The 11,154-nt window shown below is 44.8% G+C and overlaps 1 protein-coding gene across 1 annotated transcript; it reads right to left on the bottom strand.

Annotated features, from left to right (window-relative positions):
• Positions 1-2,997: 2,997 nt before the first annotated feature.
• On the bottom strand, positions 2,998-4,856 carry LOC106995612 (ferritin heavy polypeptide-like 17). Its single transcript, XM_015128820.3, has one exon. The coding sequence runs from the start codon at positions 3,819-3,821 to the stop codon at positions 3,150-3,152; it is 672 nt and encodes a 223-aa protein (XP_014984306.3). The 5' UTR covers positions 3,822-4,856; the 3' UTR covers positions 2,998-3,149.
• Positions 4,857-11,154: the final 6,298 nt, after the last annotated feature.

Raw genomic sequence — 11,154 nt, 5'->3', positions numbered from 1 at the left:
AATAGCTATTGGTTACTCGGCTTAGTACCTGGGTGATGAAATAATCTATACAACAACCCTCCATGACAGCAGTTTACCTACATAAAAACCTGCACTTGTTCTCTTGAACCTAAATAAAAGTTTAAAAGAGTAGAGGATGATAACGGTGATGATGGTGATAAATCATGGGTACCACATAGTGAACATACAATGTGCCAGGCATTGCTCTAAGTAATTTCCATATATTAACTCATTAATCTCAACCCTATGGGGCTAATGCTTTTATTATCCCTATATGGAGAAACTGAGGCACAGAGAAGTTAAACAATTTGCCCAAATTTACCCAAAATGAGTGGCTAAGATGGAATTTGAACTCAGGCAATCTGAGGTTAAGAAAACACTACACCAAATTTTCTCTCCAAAACAGAAAATTAAGAAGTCCCCTCAGTCAATTTAAAGTTTGAAACCTCAAAAATCCATGCTTGCTCTGTTCTTTCTCATAAAACAGTTAAGGGGCATATATATTTCAATAGGTAACAGCTGAGGCGAAGTCAGAGCATTCAGAAGTCCTTACAGCAGGCAGAGAAAGACAAACAGCGAGAAGACCAAGTTTGACTAAGATGAGTAAAGAGACAATAGCATTTTCATTTTCTGGAAACTGAACTCAAAGGGCCAGAATCCTAATTTTTAAGAAAAGTGTTAAAGTGCACTAATATGGAAATGTGGAAGATAATTATTGCACAGCTAAACTTGTTCATATCTTAATAAATGCTTATATGGTTTGACTGTGTCCCCACCCAAATCTCATCTTGAATTGTACTGTCATAATTCCCACATTTTGTGGTGGGGACACAGTGGGAGATAATTGAATCATTGGGACAGTTTCCCCCATATTGTCCTACTGGTAGTGAATAAGTCTCACAAGATCTGATGGTTTGATAAGGGGAAAACCGTTTCACTTGGCTCTCATTCTCTTCTCTTGTCTGCTACCATGTGAGACATACCTTTCACCTTCCACCATGATTGTGAGGCTTCCCCAGCCACGTGGAACTGTAAGTCCAATAAACCTCTTTCTTTTGTAAATTGCCCAGTCTTAGGTACATCTTTATCAGCAGCGTGAAAAACGGACTAATACAATGCCCAAAACAATCCGCTAGCTTTAAAATGATGCGAGCTACATATGTGTCTCTGACTAAATTATACAGTCTGTAATTTTTTTATTTTTACCTTTGTAGCCCACAAAAGAAACAAGATTTTTTTGTTTCTTGTTTCTTTGTAGCTTTCTTTTGTGGCACAGAAAATAGATGTTTTAAGTATTTTTCAACAGACATGGACAACGTTATGGTTTACATAGGTGGAGGTTTTGCCTTTGGTCAAATAGAGAGTGGACTGAGAGAGGAGAAGAGTTTTTAAAGGGGAACGAGAAAAAAAATCATAGAGAAGCAGATGTATCATTTCCATATGGAATCTTCTTCTTACTAGGAAAAATACCTTTCTATACGTAGCTATAAAGAAAAGGTAAAAGGCAAACTTTTCTCTATATCTTGAAAGGAGAAACCAGAGGCCACATTGAGCTTCACAGGAACAGGATGATTTTGAGATAAGCTTGGGGCAGACATTGGGAATAAGATAATAAACTTGGGGCAGATAAAGGTCAAGGTGGGACCAGCAACTCTCTGGGTGTGCAAACACCTCAACGATCCTCTAAATGTTAGCTGCCCTGCACTTTGGACTAGATTTGTCATACTCTCCCTTATACTCTCTTTCTGGTGAGCTCATCCAGTCACATGACTTCAATACCATGTATAAAATGTCCCCAATATGTCTACTTCCAAACGTGACATTTTTGCAGCTCCTTGATTCACATTTCCACTGGGACATCTAATAAAAATCTGATTTTACATGGCATGCACTCCCCACTCCTCCTCCCAGGGGGACCCCTGCAACCATCCCCAGGGAGATAATAACACCATCATCAGTCCAGGTGTTCAGGTCCAAACTTCAGAACCTACATTATGTTCCCCCTCTCCCATTCCTCACCTCCTGTCCATGAGTAAAGTTTGTCTCCTGTTGTGGAAAATCCATCTAGAACTTGTCGACCTCTTTTCATTTCTTCAGCCACCATCACAGCTCAAGCTGCACTAGTCTCCTACCTGAATCAGCTACGCTGGCTCTACCTGCTCTGCACCTTCAACTCTCTGCCACCCCTCTACATTCTTCAAAGCAGACAGTCACTGTCTTGACATTTGGGGGCATTTATTCTACTTTACATTTATTCTACTCTATATTCAATATTACAAATTTGACCTTCAGCTTTGACCTTATGTTTTTCAGTCCTTCTTTTGAGCTGTGTGTGTTTTTTTTTTTTTAACCAGCTTTAATGGGAGAAATGGTACAATTGAAGGGCAATATGCAGGAAATCACCCCCTATCTGTGGGGAAGGCAGCCTAAGGCTCAGTCCCATTATCCGTGTCACTCAGGGTGAGCTTACCAAAGAGGTACTCTGCCATACTGTCCACCAGAGCCCCCATCTTGCTTCCCAGAAGCAAGAATTCCTAGTACTTGCATGTTTTAAAAATATGACTTTTCATGTCAAGTTAAAGACTATATTATTTTTATCCCCACCCAATCTCATTCCCTTCCCTTTTTCTCCAGAGGCAACCACTAGGATGAATTCCACACCATGCTTTACACCTTACCGTGCATACGCACCAACAGATAACATGGCCCAAGACTGCACACCCCACCCGACCCCATCCACCCCACCCATCTCACCCCACCCTACCCCACCTCACCCCACCCCATCCCACATGCCCTCAGAGTTTATAAGGGGAAGATAATGTGTTTTCCAGGGACCCATAGAATACCTTTTCCCTCCACCCCCGCAGATCCTGAGCTGCATGCAGATGGGACAGAGCTGAGTGGAGAGACTGCTGGATACCTACTTTAAACCTGCATGGAGATGTGCCCTGATTCCTAAAAGGTGCGAGTGTTGCAGACACGCGTCAGCTGGACACCTTTATTGCTTTGAGAACAGGTAAGTTTATTGCCAACAGCGGGAAAACTGAGAGGAGAAAACTGAAGAGAACGTTCTGAAAGGGCAACATGGACGCCCCGCCTGGTGGCCGTACCCGGGGAAGGCACCCCGTGGCTGCGGGGCCCCTCTGGGCTCAAGTGTCTTTCTCGCTGCGGCCCAGGGTGAGCTTGTCAAAGAGGTACTCTGCCAGGCCTGCTGCCGGAGGGGCCCCCATCTTGCGCAGGTTGCTCAGGTAGCCACCCAGCTCTTTGATGGTCTTGGCCTGCTGGTTCAGGAAGTGGTTCTCCAGGAAGTTGCACAGGTGGGGATCGCCGTTCTGCTTGGCCAGCTGGTGCAGCTCCAGGAGACTCTTGTTGATGTTCTTCTCCAGGTGGAAGGCACACTCCATGGCTTCCAGCCCGCTCTCCCAGCCTTGGCGCTCTGGCTTCCTGATGTCGTGAAGGCAGATGCGGCCACCGCGCAGGTTGTGCAGCCTCATCAGCTCCTGGACGTGCTCCCTTTTCTCCTGCGACTGGCGCAGGAAGTAGCGGTCAAAGTGCTCCAGGGCCGAGTCGTCCTCCTCAAAGTAGGAGGCCATGGACAGGTACACGTAGGAGGCGTGGAGCTCCAAGGTGATGTGGGTGTTGACGGCGGCCTCACAGCTGGGGTGGTGGTACCGTTGCACCTGCGACAGCGGGTCCAGGGCGGGCAGCGTGGGCGCGGGGAGCAAGAGGGGAAAAGCGGTGGGGTCGCCAGGGGCCCGGAGCGTGTAGCGGTATCGGCATGGGCAGTGGCGGCGGCGGCGGGGCCCTCGGAGCACCACCATGGTGGACGACGGCGGCGGCTGGCGGAGGGCGGGGTCCTCCAAGCCAGGCGGTGGTGTGGTCGGGGGCTCTGCGGAGGGGCCCGAAGTGGGCGGTGGAGACCGTTATCGGGGGAGGCGCGCGCACCGTCGGGTTGGCGTGGGGTGGTGCGGAGCCGCGCGGGCCTTCCGACAGGTGGTGGGGGTGGGGGAGTGCGCTGAGTTCCATGGGTGGCCCGGGGAACTGGGCACTATTAGACCTCTGCGCTACCTCAATTCTGCAGTAACTTTTCTAGTTACCAAGGACTTTCGCCTGTCCCCTGATTGTTCCCCTCTATGACAGCTTGTTCTCATTTTATAAACCTCTTGTCTTTCTTAAACTCTGAGAGTATGTTCTGGTAACGTTTTCTTCTGTTTCCTGTATTATATCCTTTTTTCCCTCCTCCAGAATTAGTTCTATTTGTGCATCTTCCTCACTTTTCCTAAATATCTAGAAAACGTTTGTCCGTTCATGATTGGAATCAAGGACTGGGTTAGCCTTGGTGACGAGCATGGATCTAATGCACAGTGGTGAGTCTGGATGACCAATAGGATTCTCCCACGGACAGGAGGGTGGAGTGTGTCAATTAGGGAGTGGTCATCTCCTTTGGAGATAAAGGTATAGAGCTCCCAGGCAGAGTAGGAACTATTCCAAATGCCCAAAGCATGGTATTTCTCTGGCATTGGAAGACTTTAGTGGATCTGTCTTCTAGGTAGATGTCAGCTTCCCTTTAAATGTTCATCCATGTCTGCTGCACCCTGAAGCTCAATTCTCTCTGCAGGAGAGATGGCTCCACATTATAGAGAATGTGATTTCAGATATGTTTTGAGGATCAAAGCTTAAACACCAAAGACTCCGTTTTTAAAATTTACTTTGAAAAGTCCTCTATGTTCATGGTTTTTAGGTACTCAATAACTAATCCTCATGTCTTCCCTGCTGAATTTAAAACCAATTAGTAGACACAGGACTCAGCTCACTGAAGAACAAGCTTAGGTCTGTAGCAAAATGAACTTGCTAGTACTTTTCAAATCTTCCAATTAGAGAAACTCACTGTGGCAGAATGACTTCATCAAAGCTTATTTGTTTTCATCTTGGTCCACAAGTAACCATATTTTTCAAGCTACTCTTGTGATTTCATGGGGTCATGTACTGATTTCTGGCTACTGGAATAAGAAAATAACTGATGTATGGCTAAATATGGCCTAGTTTATAGTACACACCCTGTGCAATCCATGTCTTGTGTGAAGAGGAGGAACAGACCCTACAATATGACATATCCAATTTGGAGAAGGAGCCTGGAACTTTGGATAACGTGTGGAGAATGTCCCCTCATCATTGTCACCACCAACTTGCACTGGACCTTGATAAAAACAAAAAATAAAAATTTACTTTAAAAACTAAAGAGATTAGGAACATTTGTTACAGGAGCTAGCCTCTTCTAATTAATCAAATTAGTTAGTCAAAGAAGGTACTGGATAACCACAGGCTGTACCCACAGGGTCCTGTAGGCTTATGGCACTGGAGTGCATTCCAGGATACACACATACACACACACACACACACACACACACACACACACACATATATATATATATAAATCCCTCTGCTTTTTTCCTTCTGGAGAGTGAAATTTAAAATCCCTCATTGGCCAGGCATGGCAGCTTACCTCTGTAATCTCAGCACTTTGGGAGGCCAAGGCAGGCAGATTGCTGGAACCCAGGAGTTCAAGTCCATCCTGGGCAACATGATGAAACCCACCTCTACAAAAAAAATTTGAAAAATAGGCATGGTGGCACACACCTGTAGTCCCAGCTACTCAGGAAACTGAGGTGGGAGAATGGCCTGAGCCCAGGAAGTCGAGGCTGCAGTGAGCCGTGATCCCACCACTGCATTCCAGCGTAGGCAACAGGAATGAGAGACTTGGTCTCCAAAAGGAAAAGAAAAATGAAGAATCCCTCATGGACTCTTGAGGATCAAGGGAAAAGGTTTTCCTTCTGTCTCAATGTCCGGAATAAAATCAGGCTCGTCCTTGGGTACCTAACCTTAAGCCAGGAACACAAAGCACAGGGGCAGAGATCACGACTATCTGACCCCAGAACCAGTCAGCTGTGGTGAGGAAGGTGGGACATGTAATGATATAAAGCACTCCTGGAACCACATACCTGGAATCTGTGTTTGGGTGGAGCAGTTCCCCAGAAAAGGGGAATGCTAGTTCCAGGACTGGTAGTGGGAGACTAAGCAGGTGGTACCACAGATAGTACCATTCAGTCTTCCCTACTGAGCCTTGAGGTCTGCAGAGTTAGGAGGTTCCCACGTCTGTCTGTGTCTCCCACACTGCACACCATGCCGGCGCTTAGCACATTTCTTCTCCTTTGGAAAGGAGTATAGTGAGGAAGAAGCAACAAAAATGGGCTAGGAAAGCAAAGGAACAAATTGTTGGAGGTAACTGTGAGAATGGAAGTGCGGTCAACTCCCAATTACAAATGTGAAATGCCTTTAGGCAGCATGCTGCCTCAATGCTCTCTGTGAGGCCGAGGGTTCAGGAGCATGGCCACAGTGAGCACTGGTTAATAAAGTTGACCAGGGGCTGGGCAGGGTGGCTCACACCTGTAATCCTAGCACTTTGGGAGGCGAAGGAGGGTGGGTCACCTGAGGTCAGGAGTTTGAGACCAGCCTGGCCACCATGGTGAAACTCCGTCTCTACTAAAAATACAAAAAAGTAGCCAGGTACGGTGGCATGCGCCTGTAATTCCAGCTATTCAGGAGGCTGAGGCAGGAGAATCTCTTAAACCTGGGAGGCGGGGGTTACAGTGAGCCGAGACTGGGCCATTGCACTCCAGCCTGGGCAACAAGAGTGAAACTCCGTCTCCCAAAAAAAAAGAAAAAAAAAAGAAGGTGGTGAGGAAGCCAGTCTCAGCTCTGTCACCAGAGAAGTAGGTGATTTAATGAGTCCGTGCCAGACTAGATGATTTCCTACATCCTTGGGAATCCTCATAATTTTGTGAGGTAAGAATGGTTATTGTACCCGTGAGAAATCTGTGATCCTAAATATAAAACCCTTGCCTAAGATGATACAGAAACAGAATTCAATGTCAGGGCTGATGCTCAACTAGAACTGTGGGACCACAGTCAGGTTTCCAATGAAATGCAGTGTAATGAGGTTGCTGGGTCATATAATATCTCATGGCGTCTCTCTGCTTTAGTGAGCACAAAGATATGTAGAGAGAAGCAGAAAGTAGCTACTGTGATTCCGTAGCAGCACAAACTACCGCCGTCTCTTGCCAAGTGTTCCTGGGACAGCCCTTTCCTCTGGCAAGGTCAAGTTTCTCCTACGCAACTTCACAGAACAAATGCTCCTTTTTCAATTTCTGCTGGGAAATGAGTTTAAGTAAATCATTTTTTAAAATGTGAGGCTATAGTTTGAGATAGAACAAAGCTTTTCCTCAGGAGGCTGCCAAGCCTCTCTTCGTGGATGGGATGAGGAGTTTAGGCTTGTTATCACTCCTCTGATGTGCTGACCAACACTTTAGGATTATGCTTGATTTACATACTGTGTGTCTGCATTTTAGGTGGCATTTCTTTATAAAGTGTTGGTCCCCCATCCTTGTACAATGGGGATAATCAGTATTTAACTATAAGAGTACAGCTGATGCTTGGATTGCCTTTCCTGGTAGGATTAAAATACATTTTATTTAGCACCCCACTCCTTCTCCAAAACTCTTGTTCCTTGGTCAATTTTCTGAATAACTGGTGCTATCTGTGTCTGATTATTTCTAACTTGACTGTAATTATGTGACTTCTCATGAAGATGTTCTTCCTTCCTCCATCTCTTAACAGTTTGCTGCACAGAAATCCCAAATAATTGTTTACTGGTTACAGACACCTCTTTGGCTTATGTAGACCAGCAATTCTCAAACGCGATCCATAAGTCTCCCCACTGAATTTCTGAGTCTGTTGGTGCAGGGTGGGGGTGACATGAATGACAATTTTCAGGGTCCTTATTCTGCATTTAATGTTCAACAAGAGAATCAGCTTCATTTCTTCCAGAAACTAGCACACAGAGCAATGGGAATCATCACTGATCCTAAATGCTCTCCTGATAGTTATTTTATGATTGAGTGCATGTGCTTCAAAGCTGAAATACCTTGCTTCCATGTTTTATTCTAGAAGGATTTCAAATTGATGACTCTGTCACTCGTGGTAGGAGACTGTGACTCTCTCATGGAGAGTTCTAGTCTAGCAGTGGCCGCAGTACCTCTTTACTGCTTGTCAAATCATCCATTTTATCCAATGAAGAGCGTGAAAGAGGAGTGATATGGTTTGGTTCTGTGTCCCCACTGAAATCTAATCTTGAACATAATCCCCACCTGTTGAGGGAGGGACATGGTGGGAGTGATTGGATCATGGGAGCAGTTTCCCCCATGTTGTTCTCCTGATAGAGAGTTCCCACAAGATCTGATGGTTTTAAAAGTGACAGTTTCACTTGCACTTTCTCTCTCTCCTGCTGCATGTAAGACATGCCTTGCTTCCCCTTTGCCTTCTGCCATGATTGTAAGTTTCCTGAGGCTTCCCCAGCCATGAAGAACTCTTTTGTTTATAAATTACTCATTCTCAGGTAGTATCTTTATAGCAGTGTGAGAATGGACTAATATAGATCACATGTACTGGCAGAATGGGGTACTGCTATAAAGATATCCTGAAAACATGGAAGCAACTTTGGAACTGGGTAACAGGCAGAGGTTGGAACAGTTTGGTGGGCTCAGAAGAAGACAAGAAAATGTTGGAAAGTTTGGAACTGCCTAGAGACTTGTTGAATGGTCTTGATCAAAATGCTGATAGTGATATGGATAATGAAGTCCAGGCTGAGATAGAATAGAAAAACCCATTTTCTGAGGAGAAATTCAATCTGGCTGCACAAATTTGCAAACACAAGGAGCCACATGTTAATAGCCAAGACAATGGGGAAAATGTCTCCAGTGCATGTCAGAGATCTTCACAACAGCCCCGCCCATCATAGGCCCAGAGGCCTAAGAAGGAACACCGGTTTCATGAGCTGGGCCTAGGGCCATGCTACTCTGTGTAGCCTCAGGGCATGGTGCCCTTCATTCCAGCTGATCCAGCTCCAGCTTCAGCTAAAAGGGGCCAAGGTACAGCTCAGGCAGTTGCTTCAGATGGTGCAAGCCCCAAGCCTTGGCGGCTTCCACATGGTGTTGGGCCTGCGGGAGCACAGAAGACAAGAGTTGAGCTTTGGGAGCCTCTGCCTAAACTTCAGAGGATGTATGGAAATGACTGGATGTCTAGGCAGAAGTCTGCTGCAGGGGTGAATCCCTCATGAGGAACTCTAGTGAGGCAATACAGAGGGGAAATGTGGGTTTGGAGCCCGCACACAGAGTCCCCACTGGGGCACTGCCTAGCAGAGCTGTGAGAAGAGGGCCACCATCGTCCAGACCTCGGAAGGGTAGATCCATCATCAGCTTGTATAGTGCACCTGGAAAAGCTGTAGGAACTCAACATCAGCCCGTGAAAGTGACTGCGGAGCTGTGCCCTGCAGAGCCACAGTGGTGGAGCTGCCCAAGGGCATGGAAGCCCACTCCTTGCATCAGCATGCTCTGGATGTGAGACGTGGTGTCAAAGGAGATTTTGGAACTTTAAGATTTGATGACTGCCTGGGCACGTTTTGGACTTGCATGGGGCCTCTGGCTTCTTTGTTTTGGCCAATTTTTTTTCCACTCAGATGGGAAAATTTACCCAATGCCTGTACCCTCATTGTATCTTGAAAGTAACTAGCTTCCTTTTGATTTTACAGGCTTATAGGCAAAAGGGACTTGCTTTGTCTTGGATGAGACTTCAGGCTTGGACGTTTGAATAAATGCTGGAAAGAGTTAAGACTTTGGTGGACCATTGGGAAGGCATGATTGGTTTTGCAATGTGAAAAGCACATGAGATTTGGAGGGGCCAGGGGCCCGGTGATGGTTTGGCTCTGTGTCCCCACCTGAATTTCTCATCTCAAATTGTAATCCTCAGGTGTTGAGGGAGGAACCTGGTGGGAGTGATTGGCTCATGGGGGCAGTTTCCCCAGTGCTGTTCTCATGACCATGAGGAAGTTCTCATGAGATCTTCATTGCCAAAAGCAGTGTTATGAATAAAGTTAACTTTGGAAATTAAATTTAAATCATTTTTGCATTGCCAGTTAACATTTCTAAGAATAGAATAACCATGTTTCCTTCACATAAATCAAGTGTACACATTCTCCTAGATTTTTTTTCAAATCTCTATTTGCCCTTTTTCTGTGCAATAAAATATTTATGTATTTTTGTATTTATGTATTCTCTCATCAAGAGTGATGAATATTTTCTTAAGCTCACGTCATCCAACAATAGTGTTATTTAAATAGTGGAAAAAGTTACCAGGCAAGCTTTTGTAATCTACTTAAAATATAGTATAAGTGAGAGAAGCTCATTTTACTTTTTATTTTTAATTTTCATGGGTATATAGTAGGTGTATATGAGGTACATAGGATATTTTGGTACAGACATGCAATGCAAAAAAACATCATGGAAAATTGGGTATCTATTTCCTCAAGCATTTATTATTTGTGTTAGAAACAATCCAATTCTACTCTCAGTTATTTTTAAATATACACTTAAATTATTATTGACTATAGTCACCCTGTTGTGCTATCAAATACTAGGCTTTAATCATTCTTTCTATTTTTATGTACTCATTTACCATTCCTACCTCCCATCCCTGGCCTCCACTACCATTACCTTCCAGAATAGAAGGTAACCATCCTTCTATTCTCTATGCCCATGAGTTCAACTGCTTTGATTTCTAGATGCCACAAATAAGTGAGAACATGCAAAGTTTGTCTTTATGTGCTCGGCTTATTTTGCTTAACATAATGAGCTCCAGTTCCATCTATGTTGTTGCAAATGACAGAATCTTATTCTTTTTTTTTTATGGCTGAATAGTACCACATTGTGTAAATGTACCACATTTTCTTTATTCATTTATCTGTTGATGGATATGTAGGTTGCTTCCAAATCTTAGCTATTGTGAACAGTGCTGCAGCAAACATGGGAGTACAATATCTGTTTGACATACTTATTTCCTTTCTTTAGGTATATACCCAGCAATAGGATTGGGACTTGCGTCCCAAGCCCAATAACGCTGTGGTTTTTGTAGAGTAGTAGAGGTGCTGCCTTGGTGGTTTTGGATAAGATCCAGAAGAATTCTCTGGATTACCGACAGAGACACTTGGTCTTTTCCCTTACTTTCTCCTAAATATATGGAGTCTCCCTCTCTGTGCTGAGCCAC

The sequence above is a fragment of the Macaca mulatta genome, chromosome X (genome assembly GCF_049350105.2).
Source record: "Macaca mulatta isolate MMU2019108-1 chromosome X, T2T-MMU8v2.0, whole genome shotgun sequence".
Lineage (NCBI taxonomy): Eukaryota > Metazoa > Chordata > Mammalia > Primates > Cercopithecidae > Macaca > Macaca mulatta.
The sequence above is the reverse complement of the archived record's forward strand: the minus strand, read 5'-3'. Positions and strand labels throughout refer to the sequence as shown.